This window comes from Schistocerca serialis, chromosome 8 (genome assembly GCF_023864345.2).
Source record: "Schistocerca serialis cubense isolate TAMUIC-IGC-003099 chromosome 8, iqSchSeri2.2, whole genome shotgun sequence".
NCBI classification, from domain to species: domain Eukaryota; kingdom Metazoa; phylum Arthropoda; class Insecta; order Orthoptera; family Acrididae; genus Schistocerca; species Schistocerca serialis.
Genome location: NC_064645.1, coordinates 531109819 through 531135228, shown reverse-complemented (window position 1 = coordinate 531135228; position 25410 = coordinate 531109819). Strand labels below are relative to the sequence as shown.

At 39.5% G+C, this 25410-nt stretch overlaps 1 protein-coding gene across 2 annotated transcripts in view; it reads left to right on the top strand.

Annotated features, from left to right (window-relative positions):
- LOC126416299 (vacuolar protein sorting-associated protein 16 homolog) overlaps positions 1-25410 on the top strand; it is a 209857-nt gene that overhangs the window by 149509 nt on the left and 34938 nt on the right. For both annotated transcript variants that reach the window (XM_050083958.1, XM_050083957.1), the window contains 3 exons: positions 1297-1431; positions 15675-15836; positions 16022-16171. In XM_050083958.1, the coding sequence (XP_049939915.1) occupies positions 1297-1431; positions 15675-15836; positions 16022-16171 (447 nt within the window). The remainder of the gene's footprint in view (positions 1-1296; positions 1432-15674; positions 15837-16021; positions 16172-25410) is intronic.

The following is a 25410-nucleotide window of genomic DNA, read 5'->3' as shown; positions in this document are numbered from 1 at the left end:
TGGTGCCCATGAATGAATCAGTGACAAATACCAATAAAAAAGTTATTGATCACATGTCTAAGGAATTGACAACCTAATGTCAGTTGATACAGTGGTAACAAGAGATGACACTACTACATACTCTGTAAAATTTCTACTCATTATAGCTGTTGGGGGTGTCATCCCAGAAGATGGAGCTGAAGACGGGTGTGCCTGTCGTATTGATGCATTCTTTTTATCTGTCGTAGCAATATGGCTAAAACCATTTAATTTTTAGCTCTGGACCTCTTGTTTCTCTAAAGCATATTTTGTAGACCTTTATCCAAATCCCTGTTTTTAGCTGTCTTCTCTTCTGGTGATTGGGATTAACGTGTAGTCATTTTTAATTCCTCTCTTTGTCTTTGTGTTCTACAGTTTTGACATGGGCATGTATGGCCCCAGTTGTTCTTGCAACCTATAACAAAACAACAACACTGGTGCATAACCTGGATACTCCAAAGTTGTGCAATGGCACCAGGTTACACATCATAGAGCTGAGTGGGTGTATCATGCAGGGCATCATCATCAGTAGTGGAGCCAAAGGAGAGATGGTATTGATACCATTTGCCTGCTTACAGTTCCCTTTGAAAGTGGCCTTCTCGATCACTGTACATAACAGTCGAGGACAATTGTTAAAAGTGGCAGGTATTCATCTGGAACACCACGTTTTTCGCTTGGACAGCTCTAAGTTGGCTGCTCGTGTATATTGGGACCCAGAAAACTCTTCATATACACAGAGAATGAGAAGTCACAGAATGCTGTTTACAGAGCTGGCTCTCCATACACACCAAGACAGTTATGATCCTTTCTGTGCTAGGAATGTTGCAAACAGTCATGAAATTATTTACTCTCTCTTTCCTGGCACATTTTGTAATTTAACTGTAACACTGAGGGGTGCAACTAGGTTATTCATATTTTAAAAATACCTGAGCTCAGTGCCACGCTGCACTAACAAAAACTTGCTCTGGAAGTCTACATTAACATCGACAGTTGCACCTTGAGAGCCACTTTAATGGTATGCAGCAGTATGCTGATGATGTTTATACTGACTTAATTAAAAACATTTCATTTCCAAAATAAGGTTACCTTCCTCCATTCTGGAGTAGCCAGTATGCTAAATGTTTTGCTTATTCACTCAGTGCCATTCTGTTTGGAAAAACCCAAAGCTGAATGCCTGGTGTGGACTAGTATGCAGAGTATGTATGTACATATAGAGGTATGCAGTTTCCTTCTTCTTTTTTGTAGTTATGTTGAAATTATTCTTTGAATCTCTTGCAGGTAAAGCAGACACAGCTGGATCGTGAACAGGTGGCTCGTGAAATCGCAGAGAAGTTGGGGGATACGCCTGGTGTATCATACAGCGATATTGCTATTAAGGCTGCAGACTGTGGTCGGACACAACTTGCAATAAAGGTTTGTATAATTCAGTCAGCAATTCACCTGTTCACAGATGGAAAGTGCCAAAATGCAGTTGTTTTCATCACATGTAAATTTAAAATCATACTACAGCTCATTCTTAACTTGGGAAACAAGTCAGTTATAGGTAGGCAGTGTCACTTCAGTTCTAGGAGGTCTTGTAATTCCCTGTGGTCTTCAGATTAACCCCAAGACTAATAACTATTTTTCTTCTCTGTTGCTCCCCTCCCCCTCCCCCTCCCCCCTCCTCCCTCCTCCTCCTCCCCTCCTCCTTCTGCGACTTTTAAGTACACATGACAAATCAGCCCTTTTTTAATGGTTGTAAGGAAATTTAAATTATTTTCAGAACAACTTTGCACACAATAATTTCACTGTGTCACAGCTACTGGATTCAGACAAGTGCTGTATTCCCCCGCCTTGCCAGTATTATTTCACTACTTTGCAACATCTTTGATTGCTTTTCAGTCAAACTGGAAAAAATGTTTATTTACTAAAATCTTTGAAATGTAGCAAGGTGGAATAGCCCACTTTCTGTAATAATGCTCCTAATACAAATACTATTTTTTTCTTTTTTAAATTTCTTTTCAGTCTTAATGCTTATGCCATGAATAATTAAAATCTCTAAATTTATGTGTCTAATGTATTTTACTAAACTTTATTGATTTACGGTAAATTTTTTGTACTGCTGAGGATATGATACAAGTAGTTTTCCGAGACATTTTACATAAAGAAATATATACAGTTTTAGGGTCAGGCAATACAGTTTTAGGGTCAGGCAATCCATATACATTTCAAAAGCTAATCCTGCTAATAATTATTTGTTTTAAGAATAACATAGTTTATTTGAAAACCCTCACTCTATTTCAAGCAAACATTTTTGGTTTACCAAAAACTTAGTATTTCAGAAGTTATTCACATTCAAAATTATTGTATTCTAGAAAGTTTGAATCTTAAAATGTAATTCTTTCCAAATTTCAGTGTTAATAGTTTTGTAGCCACATTTTTTATTCAAAATTGTATAAAGTTTCATTAGTGCATAGAATATTTCAATTGGAAAATTTAACTTCACAGAAAATTCTGGCTTTTGTAGATCCAGGTAGATGCCCAATTTTATATGCCATAAAATATAACCATTATTTTTGCCAGATTATACAGCTTACAGTTACAATTACAATTACTTATTGTGTAATGTATATGTGTGTTAACAGTAGTACCTATTTTTCCGGTCTTTTATGCTGTCATTGAAGTTGTAGGTACTGGGTATGTTGTTATGTTTGTCTATCATGCATCTGCAAATAGGCATTGTGCACGAAGCCATTGTCAGTTGGTGGTGAACAATCAACCAGTATGAACTCTGTGTTATTCAGTTTGACCTTTTAGTCAGTCATTGCTCATTGTTGCATTAAGTTATATGTCAGTGCTGAGCTCTCAGCATGTAAGGTCAGTTGGCAGCCACATTCACGCACACAACCACACAGACATACATGCTCATACACACACACACACACACACACACACACACACACACACACACACACACACTCTTCTGTGGCCACATCAAGACTGGTTATTCATTCTTGATTATTAAAAACAGTTGTCTGAGCTGATAGATTGGGGAGGGAGAAGTAAAGCGTGTAAGGAGGGGGCAGCAATAAAGAGGGAGTTCTTTGGACAGATGACTGTGGGGCTGCACTACAAGTGGAAACGAGTACAGAGAGTAGAGCAAAAAACACATGTAGGAAGAGAGAGAGAGTGGGAAAGGGAGGAGGGAAGGAGATAAAGATGAAGACGGAGAGGGCAGAAGGAAAGGGGGGGGGAGAGTAGGAAGTGTGGAGAGAGAGAGTGAGAGAGAGAATATGACCACGTGGTGGGGGGGGGGGGGGGAGGCAGAATGGTGGGAGAAAGCGATGAATGACCTGGACAGAGAAGCTGAGCTGTGGACTAATGAAAGAAGAGAAGAGAGAAGGTAGTGGGAGAGGGGTAGTAGAGGTTTAGACTAGAGGGATTGCAACAGTGCATGATAAGCTGGAGAGAAAATTCCCATTTGTGCAGTCCCAAGAAAATTGTGCTGGAAGGCAATATCCAAATGGCCCACACAGTGAAACAACTGTTAAAGTCTTTGTGTTGAGGAGTGCAGCATGTTCAGCAACTGGATTAATAGCTGATATATAAAATGGCTGCTTTCACAGGCATTTCGTATCACTAGGGCCACGTGTGAAAGCAGTCATGTTATGTATGAGCTATGCTCCAATTTCTCTACAGTATCCTATGTGGGCATGACAAGTAACCTGCTGTCTACTCACATGAGTGGCCACTACCAAACTGTGGCAAACTGCAAACTTGACTACCCAGTTGCCAAGTATGCTGCACACCACAACACAAATGACTTTAACAGCCGCTTCAGTACATGGGCCATTTGGATACTCCCTACAAGCACAAGTTTCTGTGAACTACACAGATGGGAATTGTCCCTCCAGAATATCCTGCACTTTCAGTCCCCTTACCCTAAACCTCCACTGACCTGTTCCTATTGTATCACTTTAAGCTCTGCCTTCTCCCACCACTCTTCTCCCCCACCCTTTCCCCTGTGAGCCCTCTCTCTCTCTCTCTCTCTCTCTCTCTCTCTCTCTCTATCTCTATCTATCTATCTATCTATCTCTATCCTCCCTCCCTCCCTCCTCCTCCCTCCATCCCCCTTCGTCCCTCCCTCTTTTCAGCCTCTCATCCTTCATTCTCCCTCTGTATCTTAACCTTTCCCCCCCTCACCATCTTCCTATATATCTTTTTGTTCTACCCTGTACTCTTTTTGTCTTGTAGTGTGGTCACAGATTCATCTGTCCAAAGACCTGCCTTTTTCCTTTACTGCCTTTTCTTGTTCTTCTCTTCCCTGTACCCACCTTCATCAGCTCAGGCAACTGCTTTTAATAATCAAGTACCGATAACCATTCCTGCTGTGTGCATTTGGGTTTCTATGTGGTTGTGTATGTGAATGTGTGTACTTTAGTTAGAAAAACATCTGGTATCTAAAAGCTAGTGGGGATGCTGTTTTCTGTTACGTGTTTCTGGGCTTGATGTATTGATCTGCTATAGGTGAATGCTTGCCTTTCCCTTATTTTACATATTGCTCCATCCAAGAATTACCGTCATTGTTCTATAGGGTAGTTATAATTGAACTTTTGCTACTGGAGAGGGACTCCATGAAAAAGAGTGATCTTAGGACAAAGAAATTTTGTGAAAACATTTCTAAGCACATGCGAAACAGAAATAATGAATGAACCATTGGCAGAAACACATTTTAATTTCCACACAAGAGAATAACATATATTAATTGTGTACCATATATATATATTCCAGTTTAAAAATGTTACTCAGTGTGATGGCCATCTCTATCCTCAACGGCCTGGAACCGCACTAGAGATACCATTTCACAATTTTTCACAGCAATTTTCGAATGGTAGACTATGGAATGTCCAGCTGTTGAGACACAGCTTGTGCACTGCTTGAAGATCACACGTTGGTTTCAGCATTATCAGCTGTGTTAGCAATAACTTCTTCAACAATTTGTGGTAGAATTGGCCATCAGCCTCTCCCAGGAGCAATTCCCAAATCACTAGGTAATTTGAACTTCTGAATCATGTTCTTCAACCCTAGTGTGGAAAGAGGGCCTCCATATTCCTTTAATGCATAGATACCAACAAAGGGCAGCGACACTGTACCTTTTTTTCCTTTTTTCTTTTTTATAAAACAGCATTCAAACCTGTGTTGCTGTAGCAGTATTGGCACGTAATGGCATGTCAAGACGCCAACATACTAACAGTGCAAATCCTGCAGTGCACAGTCCGAACATCATTTCTGTAAAGTTGGGTACCCTTACGGTAAATAGTTTTGTGTGTACACTGGCTCAAGTAGCGGAAGTTTAATTATAACCACCATGTATGTAAGTTATCTGTTACACTTGTGACTTTTTCGTAGATAGCCTATGGAGTTTACCAGTCTGTGTTGTTAAAGCTGTATACTTCATTGTAAGCAAGCTGATCATTCATTATGTGTTTAATAACAGTAAATATGAATGAAGTGAGAATTAAAATGTAACAGTGTTGTGCTAAATTATTATTAACTGAATAAAACGCTTACTAATCATCAGAAGAAGATAGATGAAAATGAAAATCTATGACCTTTAAGAGACATCAAAATAGGTTGGTAAAGTTCCAACCTGACTGGTGGCTGCAGCTGGAGAAAGATTGTGATCAGCAATAGGGAAATGAGCTTTTTAATACTTACATACTTACTTTGTTTGCAATACAATCAGTAGTGCAGACATAGTGTCTTTCACACTGTCTCTTGTTGGAAAACTTGGTGGAGTTGTTTGTGAAACAGGAGCAAAGTACGCATCACTGTTTTTGCGAAACAGTCTTTGTATTGTGCATTCAAAAACTACGATTCCTCCTCTTAAGAAGGAAGAGTTAATATAAGATTTCCACTAAGGCTTGGCTAAGTCTCATTGATCTGTAGTGCACTGAAAAGAGGAATATCACCTGAAAAGTCCTTCCCACCCTTCCAAAAGTTATACTCAGCTGTGTTCCCAACATATGCAGAATCTCTATTTGTCCATATGCCCTCTGCCTCCCAGCTCCCTCTCACACTGCTCATGACCTTCTGAGAGATTAAGTACAGGGCCTGTTCCATACATCAGCCCACCACCATGTATTTAAGGCCTTGCACTGTGTTTCTTATCCCATAAAATGTAGAGCCACATGTGGAAGCAATCAGATCATATATATGGCGTTTCTGCTAAGAGTCGTCAGGAACATTTTGTCTGTACAATTTTGTTTTAATAATGCATAGATTGAGACAACCCAAACAAATACTATTGTTGATCATGTTGAGCACCACAGCTGACACTAATGTTGATGATTAAAAAACCAGCTCAACTGTATTATTTAATAAAAAACCAGCTCAGCTGTATTATCACTCATTTATTGTGTTGTGACCAGATTCATTCATTGAACACCTTCAGGTTGCCAGCAGTGAAAAGAAACTAGGCTAAAACTACAGCTAGGTAACAAATAAAATGGGCAACTCACACTGATAACAGCCTTATGCTAAATCCTCACTGAGTCATGCTAAAGTCATGGCGTATATGGTCTGGACATCATAGGAAATGTTGAAGACCAAATCCATAAACAGTCATCGTAAATATTCTGCTGACCACCGGGTAGAAGTACAGCAAGCAGGCGTGGCATGCTGTGTACAGACTGTACTAATCATTAATAAAAATACTTTTTTATGAATAATATCCAGCTACAATGCTATGTAAGTTGTTTATATTTTATCTCATTCACAATGAGCCCATTTTGGCAAATTGCCTTTGTCAGGTGCCCTTACACGTAACATTGTTGCTGTCATGTCCTGTCTGTTTTGGAATTATTATTTTCTTCCAGGTGTAGAGTGGAGATGTATATCAGATGTTACTTGTTTTCCAAATATGCTGCTTTTCTGACTTTTGGATGACAGTGGGTCAGTGATGTTATATGTAACATTGCTGACACACTCTCATCACTTTTCTGACAGTTGCTGACCACCACTTTTCTGACAGTTGGATTACGTGATGGAAGGACTCCGTCAGCTTTCACATACTTCCACCTACAAACCTTGCCACAGTGACCCCATTCCAGTAATCCACCAGGATCTCCAGTCACTGCTCAAATCCTTAGGCCCATCCCAGAATCTCTCCCCAGAGTCCATCTCTCTACTTACCCCTACCACTTCTTGCACCCCCACCTTTTACATACTTCTTAAAGTCCATAAACCCAACCACGCAGGATGACCCATTGTGGCCGGTTACTGTGCCCCAAGTCAATCTCTGCTCTCATAGACCAACACCTTCAACCTATTACCTGGAACCTATCCTCCTATATAAAAGATACCAACCGTTTCCTCCACCGACTCTCCACAGTTCCTGTCCCTTTACTACAAGGTGCCCTGCTGGTCACTGCTGATGCCACCTCCTTGTAAACTAACATTCCTAATGCCCATGGCCTTACTGCTATTGAACGCTAACTTTCCAGATGCCCTATGGATTCCAAACCAACAATGTCCTTCCTAGTCGCAATGACCAACTGTATCCTTTGAAGGTATTACCTACAAACAAAACCGGGGTATGGCTATGACCACCTGCATGGCACCATCCTATGCCAACCTATTCATGGGCCATCTAGAGGAATCCTTCCTAGAAACCCAGAATCCGAAACTTCTCACCTGGTTCAGATTCATTGATAACATCTTTGCTATCTGGATTGAAGGTGAGGACACCCTATCCACATTCCTCCATAACCTCATCAACTTCTCCCCCATTTGCTTCACCTGGTCCTACTCAACTCAACAAGCCACCTATCTAGATGTTGACATCCACCTCAGAGATGGCTGCATCAGTACCGCCGTCCATATCAAACCTACTAACCACCAGCAATACCTCCAGTTCGACAGCTGCCACCCATTCCAACCCAAGAAGTCCCTTCCATACAGCCTAGCCACCCATGGTCATCGTATCTGCAGTGACGAGCAGTCCCTCTCAAAATATACCGAGGGTCTCACTGAAGCCTTCGCTGACCGTAATTATCCTCCCAACCTTGTACAAAAACAAATCTCCCTTGCCTTATCTTTCCAGTCTCCCACCACCTCCCAAAGTCCCACAGTACAGCCACAGAGGAGCATGCACCCTTGAAACTCAGTACCATCTGGGACTGGAGCAATTGAATTACCTCTTGTCGTGCCCTGAAATGAGAAATGTCCTGCCCAATACCCTTCCCACCCCTCCTACAGTGGTATTCCGCTGTCCACTGAACCTTCACAACATACTCATCCACCCTTACACAACCCCTGCTCCCAATCCCTTACCTCATGGCTCATACCCCTGTAATAGAACTAGGTGCAACACCTGTTCCATACATCCTCCTACCACCATCTACTCCAGTCCAGTCACTAACATCACTTACCCCATCAAAGGCAGGGCTACCTGTGAAACCAGTCATGTGACCGAGCGAGGTGGCGCAGTGGCTAGCACACTGCACTCACATTCGGGAGGACGACGGTTCAATCCCGTGTCCGGCCATGCTCATTTAGGCCCTATCCCTGTTCCCATTCCAGCACTACACAGCCGTCATTTCACTGCCACACCCAGTCTTCTAGTTTCTTTTTATTTATCTCCTTTTCAGTACTTCCTCCCCCCCCCCCCTCCCCACCTTCTCCCCTGCCTTCTGTCCAAACTGCAGCACTTCACCATCCGCCACCCCCACCATACTGTCCCCCTCCCCGCCCCAGCGAAGCCGATGCTCCAATTCATCGCAAAGGTATTCCAGTGGGTGCAGATTGGGACTCTGGGCAGGACAATCCATTTCAGGAATGGTATTGTCCACAAACCATTGTCTCACAGACGGTGCTGTATGACTGGGTCCATTGTCATGCCGATACAAGCAGCCTTCTACAAATTGTTCCTGTACTGTACACAGTACACAGCACTGTAAAATGTGTTCCTATCCTTCCACATTCAGCATTTTTATAAGCACCATAAGGGGACCACATCCTAACCATGAGAAACATCTGCATACTGTAACACCATTTTCTCCATACTTTACTGTTAACATGATACATGATGACAGGTAACATTCTCCAGGAAGTTACCAAACCCAAACTCTTCCTTTGGGTTGCCACAGGGTATAACATGTTTCATTGCTCCAAATTACTCATTTCCAATCACCCACTGTCCAGCGGTATTGCTCTTCAACACCACTTCAAGCTGCTCAACCATAGTACTTCATTCCTTCTAACTCCCTATGGTCAGTCATTGTTTTAGCTGGATTGCTGGTAGCTCTTCAGAACTCATGAGGGATTCCTTCTGCTGATTTCATGCAATTTTTTTGCAAACACTTTCCACTGTTCTTGTTGATCCCTTTACATCAGTCCACGAGGTCTGCTTTGTCGTGGTTTTGCTATGGTTGTTACTTTGTATTTCCACTTCACATTTACATCACCAACAGTTAAACTAAACAAATTTCGAAAGGTTGAAATGTCCCTGGTGGATTTATTACTCAGGTTACGTCCATGACTAGTCTACATTCACAATCACTGAGCTCTCCTGACCGACCCATGCTGCAGTTACTGGTTCTTCACTGACAACACAGTACTTTCCTCCTCCATTTATAATGGCATATTTGCCTCCTGTGACATCTTGAGGTCAATTCTGTATTAAGCAGAAGTGCTTAGTTGCTTTTGATCAGGTAGTGTATGAGTTTATGCTAAGATTCACACCCTGAGAGTGTGGATTCAAATCTAGAGAGCTGCCCAAGTTTTGGTGACTTGTATATTAGACAGGTAGTGTTTTATCTTTTGAGAGGTTTAAGTTCAGTGAAAATGTGTTAGGCCTGTTGTCTGTTCTTTTGTGTCTCTGGAAAGCTTAGCCATTGAGGCTTAGAAAGCTGGAAGGAATACTCTGCTTCAGCCATGTCTCCAACAAGAGTATGACATGAAAGCTGAGGTTCTGAAGTATGTAGGGAAACTCAGCCAAGTGGGCTGATAAGGACTGCATGTTTTCATGTGTGGATTGTAGTGTAGAGGCATCAAAGTCGTTTTTGCAATAAGTCTACAGGTACAAAGAACAGTTGTACCGGAGACAGGCATGGCTGGGCGCCTTGCGGAATGCGAGGGGGTTGGAACGGGAAGGGAAGGGTGCATAAAACTGAAAGTGAGAAGGTTGGAGGAAGATGGGAGGTTTAAGGTCAGATATGCTTGCTGAAACATCGGGCATTAAAGTCAAAGGTACATGAGTTATGCAGAAACAAAGATCTGTGATATAATGGATGAAGCATGGTGGCAAAGTGAAAAATGTAGAAAAGCACAAGAAAATACCAGTAACATTTATTACTAATGTCTCTAACGCAGCTGATAACCACAACAGACACCGAAAGTTTGATAATCATTTGTACACCATGTCTGCCTTGCCCAATTTGTGCTATATTCCATGCTGTCCCGCTCTGTGCTGTCTCCTATTGCCATGCAGGAGTGCTTCTCAGACTGGAGCGCCAGTTGTGCTTCATGTTTTACTGTTCTTGTTAATACATAGTGATAAAATGAATATTGAACTAGACTAGTTTGCGACTGCTCTATCGAATGGCTGTGTAAAATTCAGCTTGAAAAGTAATTTTGCTAATAAGGGGATACAAATTGATGCTTTTTGTTGACACTGGGCTTAGCATGGAAGATGTGATGAACAGTATTTGTTTAGAATGACTCAAGCTACACATCCCACAAACGAAATTGCAAATACCTGGTGAAGCACCAGGGGAACTGCAACTGACGACTCTCAGGAGAGAAATCCTATGTATTCCTCGCTGTAGTCATTGCACAGCATTCTACATTGGTTTGACCACTAAGAAACTATTTACTCATGTTAGTGCACTCTATTAAATTGACTAAAGGCAAGCTGCATAACCTTGGTTTTGACCATGCTGTGCAATATGACGTGATTGACTTCAGTAGGTGTTTTACAATCCACAACATTTTAATTCTCCCTGATTTTCTGCTCTGTGTAGATGAGAAATCTATCTTTGTTCCTACAATCTTTGTGATCTCAATCTCCCTACTCCCTGTCCCCCACGTACATTTTCCCCCTCTCCCATGCCCACCTTATCCCACTCCCTCATCTGTTCATCACTAACCCCACTTTCTTTCTCTTCTACTACATCTCAGCTGTCTTCTTAGAGTCTTTCCCTGTCTCCTCTTTTTCCCTGCTCTACATCCTTTCTCTGATACTCTTAAGCCTTTTTCTCCTTATATATCCTTTGCGGAATGGCTGCCCCTGCACCCCAGTACTATCTTTTCTAGCCTTCCTTTCTTGTTGTTCCTGTTCCATGAGCTTCATTTCCGCACCTTCTGTTCCATCTGAGTCTTCTACTCACCCTGGTTATTTGGTGTGTGTGTGTGTGTGTGTGTGTGTGTGTGTGTGTGTGTGTGTGTGAAAATACTTTATTCTAACAACCATAAAATGAAATGATTCACAAACAATGTCCTCATGGACCTTAAGTTATTAAAACTGATAACTATTTATTATTATTTTGAGCTTTTCCTCATTACAGAGGCTTATCTCCAACATAATAATTTATTGGAAATTACAATACAAACAATAAACATTCTTAAACTACATTTTCAAAATATTCCTCCAGGTGTTTCAATCTTGTGTGTCCTCTTCCTCTGTGCCCATTCTCCTCATTGTGTGCTGTACATTTTAGAGCCAGGTGGTCATAGGTCGTCTTCTTCTTCTTCTTCTTCTTCTTCTTCTTCTTCTCCTCTCCGGTTCCCACTCCAGTATCAATTTTGGTATTCTGGTTTTCTCCATTTGTTGTACATGCCCGTACCACTGTAATTTCTTCCTATCCATTATGTCATACATTCTTTCTTTTATTTCCATTCTCCTTATTAATTCAGTGTTCCTTATCTTTTCTTTCCTGGAGATTCTTGCCAATCTTCTCCAAAAGTCCATCTCCAGAGCTTGTAATTTTTTAATGTGCTTCATGTTAATTGTCCAGGTCTCCGTTCCATACAGAACCACACCCTCTAATATGGGTTTGTAAATTAATTTTTTAGTTCTGCTCATTACATTCCTGCTCCATAAGACTGAGTTAAGCATCCCAATGACCCTCCGTCCGCTAGTAATTCTTTTATTGATTTCTGACTCTGATTTTCCCTCGATTTCTAATTTGGATCCCAAATAACAGAAAGTGTTTATCTTTTTGATTTTATTTCCTTCAATGTACAGCTCATCTGAATCATTAGTCAAGTATTCTGTTTTTTGGTAATTACTCTTCAAACCACAAGTATTGTATGCTACTGCTAGTTGATTGCACATATAGTTAGCATTCTCCCCATCTTGTGCTACGACTACTTGATCATCAGCAAACAATAAATGATGTAGGTAAACTCCATCTCTTATTTCTAATCCCATACTGTTACATTTACGAGACCATGTTCTAAGGCTAATATCTATATAGATTTTAAATAATGATGGTGACATGGGACAGCCCTGTAAAAGGCCTTTGCTTGTTCTAAATGTCTGTGATAGTTTATTACCAACTTTCACTTGGTAAATGTTACCTTTATACATCTGTTGTATTATTTTAATCAAGGAAGGGTTTATGTTTGCCATATGTAGTGCTCTCCAAAGTAATTTTCTTGGAACAGTATCATATGCTTTTTTCTAGATCTATGAAAATGAATCCTATATTTTTTGATTTTTCCCTATGTTTCTCCAAAATCTGTTGTAATGTGAAAATATGGACTACACATGATCTCCCAGGTGTGAATCCACATTGTTCTTCTTGGGTTCTAAAATTTTTTTGCAGTTTGTTTTTAATTACTTTCACAAAAATTCTCATTAATGTGTTTGTAACACAAATTCCTCGATAGTTTGAACAAATTTTGCGATCCCCTTTCTTAAATATTGTATTAATGTAACCTAGCTCATCTCGGTGGATATTGAATCTCTATGTATCATTTTGTTGAAGAGCTGTGTTCTCAGTTTCACAATTTTGTCACCACCGTATTTCAGACACTCCAGATTGATATTGCCTGGTCCTGGTGATTCACCATTCTCTCCTGTTCTCAGTGCCTGAAGTACTTCACTTTCTAAACTCTGGATCTCATCATCTTCATGTCCTTTTTCTTCCACTGTTCCTTCTTCTAGCTATTATTCTCTGTCCTCATTTAATAATTTTTGGAAGTACTCTTCCCATTCCTTTTGTGTTATCACTTGGAGATTAGTTCTGCTTTTTGTATCCTGTCGAAGCCCTTTTAATACTGACCATGCTTCTTTTGCTCTCCCAAATCCTAATTTGCTATTCACCTTGGCACATGTTCTTTCCCATGCTTCATTTTTTGCCATCCTTATTTTTTTCATCATTTCATTCTTCTTTTCCTTGTATATTGATTTTGTTTCATCTGATTTATCATTCAACCACTGAAGGAACGCATTTCGTTTTTCCCTAACGAGGACCTCTAGTTCCGCTGACCACCACTCTGCTGCAAGGTTGTGGTTGCTATCTGTTTTACCCAACACCTCTGTTGCTATGATTTTCACATTAGCTTTTATAGAGTCATATATTTCCTCTGTACTTCCTTCAAATGATTCAACCAGTTTCCTTTCCATCCTGGCCGCAAAGAGTGTTTTGATACTTTCGTCTTGTAGGCTGTCAATATTAAAAGGTAAATTTTCATCTTTCTCAGTCTGGTTCGTTTTATTTATGTTACTTGTATCATTCCTTGCATTCTTCCATGGCCAGAAAGACTTCATTTTAACTAGATAGTGGTCTGATCCACAATAAGCTCCTCTATAAGATCTGACGTGTACTGCCTTGAAACCACTTGTTTGCCTAATGATAATATAATCTACTATAGAACGAAGTTCTTTAGTGTTCTGTTGCCAAGTATATTTATGAATGTCCTTATGTTTGAAAAATGTGTTGGTAATTTTTAGATCAAATTGTTCACAAATTGCAATCAATCGTTCCCCATTGTCATTATATTCGTCCTCTCCATGTTTACCTACTATTCTTAAAGATTCTCTAATTCCTACCCTTCCATTCAGATCTCCCATGATAATTAGTTCCTTTCTTCTTGGGATTTTTTTCAATAGTCTCCCTGAGGGTGGCCCAGAATGTATCTTTCTCCTTATCTTTTGTGTCGTTCGTGGGTGCATATACGCCAATAATCACAACTTCCCTAGCAAATAATGTCATTTCAACAGTTATAATACGTTGATTGATGAATATCCAATTTGTGATTCTTTCTTTCCATGATTTCTTTATCATAATGGAGACTCCTGCTTTGGCTCTTACTGCTTTTGATACCCCACTCCAGATATGTACATAATTATCCAGTTCTTCTTCTTCTCCTTGGCCTTTCTTCTTTGTTTCAGAGAGTACGACAACATCCATGTTGAACATGTCAAATTCTGCAGGTAGTAAATTTATTTTAGTGGAAGTATCTTGCACATTCCAGCATCCAAACATCATTTTCCGTTTCTCATCGCCAGTTCGTTGTACAAAGTTCCAATTTTTCCAAGGCATATTATTAGGTTTTTTAGCATTGTTATGTTTTTATGTGAGTGAGGAGCTGGCCCGCTGCACAACCCCAACCCGGAGGACCAGGTAATTTTTACTCAGGGTTTTCTTCCTTTAGCCTTTGATAAGCCAATATCATACTACAAGGCAGCAGTTGCTAGTTTTGGTCCACTCCGGATATTTTATTTCCCCGGTACCCATACCCACCATATCTGGTGAGCATTCCCCTATCCGCCACCTGGGGAGGCACCTGATGGGAGACCAGCAAACTCCACACGGGAAATCTGATAACACACTAAATAATAATCTTCTTGATGTGCACTTTAGATAAGAAATAATAGTCTCTGACTTGATTAGTTAGTTGACACAGAACACAACCACTTGGAGTCTTTTATAGAATGTCATTCACCATTGAAAGTTAATTTGTACAGTTCTAATACTGGTCAGCTGCCTGTCATTGACAATAGTTAATAGGCAATAATACTGAAGTCAGCTGGTGTATTCTAATCCAGGAGCACAGGATATGAATGAGACTGAGTTCAGAGGAGGTGAGGGCTCTGCCTGCAATTGCTGGCTGCTCATGGATGGATGCTATAGTGAACCACCATGGTTGGCACTGTGGTTGGAACTGCCTGCCCTGTAGCAAGTACAGCTTTGGTGGAATGATGTTTGCACAGTGAACTTGTGGGCATGTGATCAGTGGAAGCAAGCAGTACCATACCTGTAGTGCCTCCAGTGACAATGCAAGTACTGCTTGTGGTGAAGTGGGCACTGCCCTTTTCTGTGACACCTGTTGGAGGGCCACTTGAAAACAAACCATTGTGTTGTGTTCACCCATAGTTTTAAGTGTAGTCTTGCTGTGATAGAGTCGCTGGTGGGGCCACAGCTTCAGCAACCCACCCATCATGCTTGTATTGCTGGTAGACAGAGTTTCCCAGTTCATTGCATGAGGATGAAATCTAAGGATTTTTTTTTACCTATTTTCATGCCCCTGTCCACTGCTCAGTACCACCTCTTTTATGAGCAGTGATCAAGTCCCTCCTATTTGTTTAATTCTTTTTCTGATTGCATATAAACTTTTTTCAAAATGGTTTTGTACACTTATAGTACACATTACATTCTTGTTCACAGTTAATGGATTATGAGCCTCGTGCAAATCTTCAAGTTCCGCTCCTGTTGAGATTGGGTGAAGTAAAACCAGCCTTAGTAAAAGCCATAGAAAGTGGTGATACAGATCTTGTGTTCACTGTGCTGCTCCATCTCCGTGAGAATATGCCTTTAGGAGAATTTCAGGTCAGTAAAATGTTTGAGAGTGTAGAGTGTTTATTTTTTTAATTTTTTCTACAAATTTGAGTGTAACAGACTTCTGTTAACAACTACATTGTTTTTATATTATGGTCATAATATAATGGGAAACTAAATGTAGAGGATTGCTTTTATGTACCATGTATTTAATATACACATTATGTGTGTTTCAGTTGGCAGTAAGAAATTTTCCCATGGCTCAAGCATTGTATATTAAATATTGTCGAGATCACAATCCTGAAACCTTGAGGGACATATATGTTCAGGAGGATGATTTCAATGCACAGGCTGCCTGCTTTATTCGTGAAAGTTATGACTTGAAGGTAATATATTTATTACATTTTTGTATGCTGTTCTATTTTGGTTGATGAAGTTGCAAGCTACTGATAGATCCAAACTAATATTGGTTTGACTCTATCACTTTTACAATTAAAATAATATGCTAATATTTACTATTGCTTCTTTTGTAGTGTAATAGGACTGCAGTTGCTAAATCCTCAGCTTGAAAATAATTACACAACACTTATGTTACAAAGAAGCCAAGAGAGTTTCTTATAAAAGTTCATCAAAGTCCACATGAGAAAAGGGGGATTCAAGACATCGAAACATTTGTACATAAGAATTCTTACCAGTGTCACAGTTCATATTTTTTGTTTTTAGTTAAATGATGGAATGGATTATTTTTCTAAATAGTAATGATAGATGGAGATAAAGAATAGTTTTCACTAGTGACACAGACTGAGATGGATTTGGGTTAAGTAGCATTACGATATCATAGGGGTTCTCTGGGTTTGCCCTTCATAATGTTGTAGGTCGCAGCTCTGCAGAAAATTCTCTAGTCCGATACTCTCTCTTCCTCAGCTTCTGTTGATTCAATGTCTTCATGATCTCTCTCAATACCCTGTCCCATCCTACCCATCCTTCCTCTGTACTATTATGCTGAATGAACCATACAATGTCACCTCTCTTAATGTCTCTTTGTTGATCTCATTATGCCATTATCACTGTGGCCTTCATGATTAATGTGTAATTACTAACCTGAAGGTCCTGAGTCCCACCATTGATTGCTTTTATACAAAAATAACATCTTAATTCAGATATTTTCAGTGTACAGTGGAACCATGTTTCTGTTGATTATATTTTGAAAAGTGATTAAAGGAACAGATAAGACACTTTCTTGCCTTTGGGGTGCCTTCAAAGATGAAAAAAAGAGAAAAAGGCCAGAGATGAGCTAGTCCCTTGTTTTAGTCCCTGATTGAGGACTGCACAGTAGGGAGCATGAGTGAGGGAAGGGGGAGGCAAGTGAGGAGGAGGAGGAGGAGGAGCATATTAGTGAATATTTTTAGCATGCATTGATTTGTTATGAGTAGATTATAGGGTGAGAGTGAGTTACTGTGAACAAAACAGTGATAAAATCCAGAAAGCAAAATTCTAAGAACTGCTGACTGACGCAATCAAAAGCACGAAAAGCAATACCTCACTTTCAGAACTGTCCTACATTTTGGCACCTTACATGTCATATGTGTCTCCCTCCTCCTCACAATAAGGCAGCACTTCCAAACCTGGGGTCTGAGTGATTTGCTTCTCTTTTCCAGCTTTGCCAAACCTGTTCATCTCTTCTCCCAGAGGACTGTCAATTCCAAAAGCTAGGTATTGCTTTTCCTACTTCTAAATATATCTGTCAACAGTACCTGAAATTCCACCTCATGATGGTAAAAACTGACCAGCCATTGTGTCTCATACTAATTGTGCGCTTTCCTCAAGTGCATTTTATTTTGATACGGTGATGAAATTATGCTTTTCAGGGCTTAAATAAAGGAAACAAGTATTATTGTACAGGTTTACATGCTCATTTAACAGTCAAAGATTATAAAATAGTGTGTGTGTGATGAAAATAAGGAACTGATTAAGTATGCAGGCCGGAATGATGATTTAGTAATTTTGAGTTGTTGCAATTTGGTGGCATGAGAAGACAATGGGGGGGAGTGGCAGAATTAATGAGCAATATGGGTTGGGTGAAACAAACAAGAGGGGTTACAATCCTAAAAGAGTTTTGTGGTCCCATACTCAGGAAATGAGTGCAGGGGAGCAGAGGCAGGAATCCTTCATCACCACTCTTTACAAGGTCGTAGTGGAGGTGGTTTGCCATTGTCTTCTGAAACCTGTCACAAATTGTCATGTGTGTAACTATGTCATGGGGATGACTCTGATGAGAGTGTTTGTAGATGGTAATATTAGGTTTGTGTTGTTAAGGATGAATGGAAGGGAGAAGGTGACATCCAGTACTGGCAGATTGCCTACTTCTGTTGAATAGTCCTGAGTGAGCCATTGGGCTTAATGTAATGGACAGATCACCACTGTCAGTGTCAAACACCTTCACTTCATGAGACACTACAGAGAGGTTTGCAAAGACTGTGATGAGAAGCCTTACATCACCAACTCTCCTCCCCTTTCTGGTCAAATACGGCCAGCGAAAATTTTGCAGCACTAAGATTTGAACTGACTTACTGAGAATTGAGCACCACTCTAAAAGCATACATTAACATCTTTGGTTATTGAGGTGGGTATTACGAGTTATATTACAGGTTTGAAAATCGGAAAAGGAGATATACTTGGAAAAAAGAAAACATAAGTGACACTGGGAAATATCAACTGGACTCCCTCTGAGTAATGAGTTATTGTATGGAAAGAAAAACAAAGAAATATTGAAAGTGGGATACTGGTAAATTAAGACAGAATGATATGGGCTTTGAGGCAATGGAGGGTAATCCAGAAGAAGATGAGAGAACAATAGTAAAGAAGGAAATAACTAAGGCCACTGTTGATACAGCAAAGGCAGGGGCATATAAACCATGCATAATTCCACAAAGAGTCATCATCATTGTTGTTGTCATTTGTTGTTATCTTGAGTCTGAAGATTGGTATCATACAGTTCTCCATGCTAATCTATCCAGTGCAAGCCCATTCATCTCTGCATAAGTTCTGTAACTTACAGCCATTTCAACCTGCTTACTGTAATCAAGCTGTGGTGTCCCTCTAGTGTCCACCATCCCCCTTTCTGTTCCCATGAGCCCACACACTGTCCTAGTTGCCAAAGTGACTATTCTTTGATGACTCAGGATTTGTCCTATCAACTGATCCCATCCTTTTACAAAGTTTTGCCATAAATTTCTTTCCTCTCCAGTTCGATTCAATACTTCCTCATTAGTAATCTGATCCATCAGATGTACTTAATCTTATTGATAAAAATATTAGTTAAAAGAACATAGAGAATAAGAGAATGATGAGTCAGCAGTAGAAGTCAGTTTGAAATAAAATCCAAAGAAGGAAAATAGGAAACGTAAGACAGTTGTACAGAAATTATAAAATACTTGCTTATAAAATATATTTATACTGTCTGTAGGAAGGTGAAGCATAGTATTTCAAAATAAAAAGCAATTTTTCATAAGATCACTATCACAGATGGCATATCGGTAAATCATCAGTATGAAACCAATTAAAAAAAGGGAATGATAGGAAGCTAACTATATGAGGGGTGATAAAAATAGTAAAAGGAGTTTTTTAATCTCCTGGCTTTGTACATATGATTTTCAAAACTATTTCTATCTTTTTGGAACACAAATTCTTGGTATATGTTTGCAGTTTATGCTGTTTTGAATATTGAGTTTTTTGTTAACAATTGAAAAGGTTATATGTGTTTTCGAGTGATCGGCAAATTTTTACTTTAAAAAAAATATTGACCAAAGAATCTGCATTAAATTTTGCTTGAAAATGGAATAAAGTTCAGCATCACATTTCCAAAATATTGACTATATCCTTGCTACGACTACGTCTACATCTATGCTCTGCAAAGCTCCATTAGGTGCATGGCAGCAGGTATGTCCCATTGTACTAGTTATTAGGGTTTCTTCCCATTCCATTCACATATAGAGTGTGGGAAGAATGATTGATTGAATGCCTCTGTGGATGCAGTAATTATTCTAATCTTATACTCACAATCCCTTTGGGAGCCATAAGTAGGGGGTTGTAATATATTCTAGAGTAATCATTTAAAGCCAGTTCTTGAAACTTTGTTAACAGACTTTCTCGGGATACTTTATGTCTATCTTCAAGAGGTTGCCAATGCAGTCTCTTCAGCATGAATGTAACACTCTCCCATGCGTCAGACAAACTTATGACCATTTGTGCTGCCCTTCTCTGTACACGTTCAATATCCCCTGTTAGTTTTATTTGGTACGGGTCCCACACATTAAAACAATATTCTAGAACTGGTCACATGAGTGTTTTGTAAGCAATCTCCTTTGCAGACTGCTTAAATTTCCTCAGTATTATTCCAATAAACTTATTCCTACCACCTGCTTTATCCACAACTGTTATCACTCCACATCATATCCCTACAAAGTGTTACACACAGGTATTTGCATGAGTTGGCCAATTCCAGCTGTGACTCATTGATATTATACTCATAGGATACCACGTTGTGCTGTGTTGTTGAGTGCGCAGTTTTATGTTTCTGAACATTTAAAGCAAATTGCCAATCTTTGCTCCACTTTGAAACCTTATCAAGATCTGACTGAATATTTATGCAATGTAATGTAATTGTACATTATATTATTAAAATTGATTATTTTCATAGTTGAATATTTATACAACTTCTTTCAGACAGTACTTTATCCATGTAACTGTGTCACCTAAGACTGATGTCGTTATTGATATTGTCTACAACATGAACAGCAGGGGTTCCAGAACACTTCCCTGGAGTACACCCGAAGTTACTTCTACTTCTGATGATGACTTTCCATCCAAGATAACATGCTGCATCCTCCCTACCAAAAAGTCCTCAGTCTATCCCCAAATTTCACTTGATACCCCATAGAATCATACTTTTAAGAACAAGTGTAGGTGTGGTACTGAATCAAATGCATTTCGGAACTCAAGAAATACTGCATCTCCCTGACTGCGTTGATTCAAAGCTTTCACTATGTCATGTGAGGAATGTGTGAGATGGGTTTCAAATGATCGATGTTTTTGGAATCCATGCTAGTTGGTTTGGAGGAGGTCATTCTGTTCAAGATACCTTATTATGTTTGAGCTCAGAATATGTTCTAAGATTCTGCAGCAAGTTGATGTTAAGGATATTGGATGGTAGTTCTGTGGATCACCCTCTTCTTGTAGACCCGTGTGACCTGTGCTTCTTTCCAAGAACTGTTCACGGCTTTTTGTTCAACGGTTCTACGATTGATTGTAGTTAGAAGAGGGGCTCCCTCAGTTGAAAATTCAATATAGAGCCTGATAGTGATTCGATCACACCCTGTAGCTTTGTTCTATTTCAACGATTTCTGCTGTTTCTCATCACCACTTGCCCTCTGTCTAACCTCCCAACTGCACCTAGCTGTCCTACACTCTCTCCACTTTGTCCCTACATGCCCCCACTAGCAGCACTTCATCATCCCCCACTCCTACCCTGCTATCCCTCCTCCTCCCACCCGGTTGCCTCTCCCATCATGAGCTGCTCTTGTAGTTTGGCATCAGTTGCCAGAGAGAGAGAGAGAGAGAGAGAGTGTGTGTGTGTGTGTGTGTGTGTGTGTGTGGGGGGGGGGGGGGGGGGGGGGGGGGGCGGTGTGTGCGGGCGGTGTCCTTTTTTTTCCGACAAAGGATTTGTACTCAAAAGGAAAGAGGAATTATTTTTTAAAAGCTATATATTTTCAAATTGTTTACAAAACATCCTTATCCCCTTCAAAATACTTCCCATTACAACTAATATATTTGTCCTACCGGTGCTTCCACTGTTTGAAACACTTTTTGTAATCATCTTCAGAAATGGCTGACAGCTCCTCCCCACTTTTTTCCTGACTTTTCAGTGTTGTCAAATCTGTGTCCTTTCATGCCCCGTTTCATTCATGGAAATAAGAAAAAGCTGCACTTAGCCAGGTCAGGCGACTAAGGTGCGTGAGGTAATGGAACCATGCCATTTTTAGCCAAAAACTGTCTTAACAAAGATGGCTGTGTGTGCTAGTGTTTTGTTGTGGTGAAAAAACCCTGTCTCTTGTCAGCCACAAATCGGTCTTTTTTTTTGACTGAACCAAGCTGCAAGATAACCCAGTAATCTTTGACAGTTGATCAATTGTCTGTCAGTGGTCTGTGAGCAAAAGCTTTTGAATTTTTTTTAAAAATTATTATTTTCATTGATTTGAGCAGTTGATGGATGTCCAGAACGAGGTTTGTCATCAATCAACATGTCACCATTTTTAAGTGACACAAATGATTCATACACTTGGGTTTTCCCACAGCATCATTTTGGTAAGCTGTTTTAAATGTTAAAACAGTTTCAGCAGCATTTTTACTGGGTAGAAAACAAAATTTCACAGCTATGCATTGTTCACTTAAACTTTCCATCATAAAAAATAGAACAGGAACAAAACAGCAGTAGCAAAAACAATTGCTGCAGGTGAACAGAACAAGCCAGGTCAGCAACACAGGCACCACTGAACTAGCTATGAGCTGTGCTGTATACGCCTAGTGGTAGAAATGTGTACTACACAAGCTCCACCCATGGCAATGTTGCAATTTCAGTTTTTTCTTCTTTTTTTGGGGGGAGGGGGGGGGTGTTCCCCCTTGTATGGTGATAGCAATTATCTTTCATAATATTTCCACTGACATTAATACTTATTTCATTCATCATTTCAATGGTACAAGTATTAAATAGGGGCAATTCTTCAGGGTTTTCCTTTGTGGAGGAACATTTGGAAAGGGAGTTCAGCATTTCAGCTTTCACTTTGCTACCCTCAATTTCAGTTCCTGTCTCATTTGACAGGAACTGGACACTAACTTTTGTGCTACTAACAGCCTTTACATATGACCAGAATTTCTTTGGGTTTTGTGAAATATCATTTGATGACAATATTCTGTTACAACAGTCATTACAGGTATCACATATTGCTGTCTTGACAGCCAAATGCATTTTATTCAGCATTTCTCTCTATATAGCCTTAAACTTTGTTTTGCATCAATTGTGCCGTAATCTCTGTTTCTATGGAAGTTTCTTTACAATGATGTGTAGCATGGAGGGTACGTCCCCTAATCAATTGTTCTACTGGGTATGTATCCATTCAATGCATCTGCAACTATTCTTTTAAAGCTGAATCATAGTTCATCTACATGCTTCTGCCCTGTGCTGAAAATTTCAAGTTCCTCACTGAGGTATGACACTAATGATCTTTTATCTACTTTACTGAACACACTTTCTGCTTGTTTTAGTTGTCCTTTCTTCTTCGGTAATCATTATTGCCACAACCATGTCATAGTCACTGATACCAGTTTTGATACAGACATCCTCAAAAAGGTCAGGTCTATTTATTGCCATTAGATCCAATATATTTTCATGAGTGGGGTTCCTAACCACCTATTGTAGGTAGTTTTCAGAGGAGGCATTTAGTAATGTTTCACAGAATGTCTTATCATGCCCACCACTAACAAAACTGTAATTTTGAGGAATCTGCTATGAGTAAGACAAGAGCTTACGAGTGCTATAAACATTTGAAAGAGGGTTAAGAAGACATTGAAGACAGCCACCACTCTGATGCCCAGCACATCAATTAGTGATGACAATGTGAAAGAAGTAAAGAAAATGGTTCTGGAAAATCATTACATCACTGTCAGAGAGTTTGCTGAAGATGCCAGCATATCCTTTGACTCATACCAAGCAATTTTTTTGGGCATTTTGGCCATGAAATGTCTAGAAGAAAAGTTTGTTCCAAAATTGTCAAATTTCAACAAGAAATGATGTTGCATAGACATCACTCAGGAATTGCCAAATGAAGTTGACAATGATCTAGAACTTCTAAAGAAGAGAACCATAGAAGCACATTGATTTGCCACTGTTTTTGAGGTAAAAACAGAATAGCTGAAGAAGCTGAAAACCGTAATTAAAAATGAGTTCCAGAAGTACTTTCAAGACTGGAAGAAGCTCTGCCATATATCTGGGGGTGGGGGGTATTACATGGAATGGGGAAAAGTTGATGTTGTTGAATGAATAAAGATTCCTTAAGAAAAAAAATAATTCCCCTTACCTTTTGACCACATCTTGTACATCAAGATTATAGTCTTAACTGATTAATTTTGTATGCACGTTAGCAAAAGTGCTCTTATTCACTTGATGGTTTTGTACTGTCAATATAACATCTGCAACCACTCGAATTGGGTTAGTAGTGTTCTTACTTTTAAGACTAATATTTAATTTTACTTAATGATCAGGGGTCTATTGCACAAAAACAAACTTCTGAGGGTCACCCTTATTTTTCCAGGACAAATGATTTTAAACCTTATGTACTATGTTGATTCAAATTAAGTAACAATTACCTACATGCGTGAAACATTCTAGGGTATCTTACCAGAAATTTATAAATGCAGACTCAACTTGCTTATGGAAACCCACTAAATAAAGACACAGTAGTGCCTTTACTATAAAAGTTGTAGGAAAAAATAACAATATAGTAGCCAAAAATGATACAGAAGAAATAAATGATGTGGTAATGTGATAAGACTTTAACAGAGCATTTAGCGACGTGACCTCAAAGACAATACCATTGAAGTTACTAATATCATTATGAACTACAGCAATGTTATTGGACAACCAAATTGCTTCACACATGTCAGTTACAAAATAGAATTATATACAGGCAACCAGAAAGAAAGATGGAAGAGAGGAAGAAGATTGGACAGGGAGATCACACAAGCCTCTGATAATGTAAGGTTGAATAAGATGTCCAAAATTCTGAAGAAAAATGAAATCTGTTGAGCAAACGATACGAGGGCAAGAGTGCAAGGAAACAAAACCGCAGTTCATTGGCAATTTTGTTTGATTATTATCTGAAAAAATTAATGAAGGCAGTTAAATTTGAAGAAAACAAAGATATTTCAATCTTCAGTTTAAAAATTTAAGCAGCTAAATGCAGCGGTTTTTTTACCTTTATTGAGTGAGATAGCTAGAGTGGAGCAGTGTGGACCACAAGGCAAGAAACATATTGGGGTAGGAGTGAAAATTGGTCAGGGATTGAGACAGAGATGGATTTAAGTATGAGAATAGCAGAGGTTGTGACCAAAGGGATTGCAGAAACTAATGTTGTGTTGGACAGTAATTCCTATTTCTGACATGGCAATTTTAGTGGGTACACAAGCTACTGCCTGTTACACCTGTTAAAGTGTAACAAACACGCTTTATTACACAGTAAGGAGATACACAATTATCACCTGATAGTTCACAAAAATGGTCCATGTTGGGTCAACGTAAAGTTGTAGACACATACCAAGAGAAGACTCCAGACAGTCCGTATCAAGCAAGTTTGTCAAGCATCCTTGTATTCGCAATCCAAAGAGTTGTCCAAATGAGATCCAGTAAGCAGCCGAATCACATATGCACTGTGCCAGTGAGGTAGGTATTAGAGCATTGCACAGTATAGAGTGAGTTTGTGCTGGCAAGGTGAACTGTTTTATTTCCTGTGTATTTGATTGCTCGTGAGTGGTTTTCTTTCTTTTTATAAAAAAAAAAAAAAGTCAGATGCAG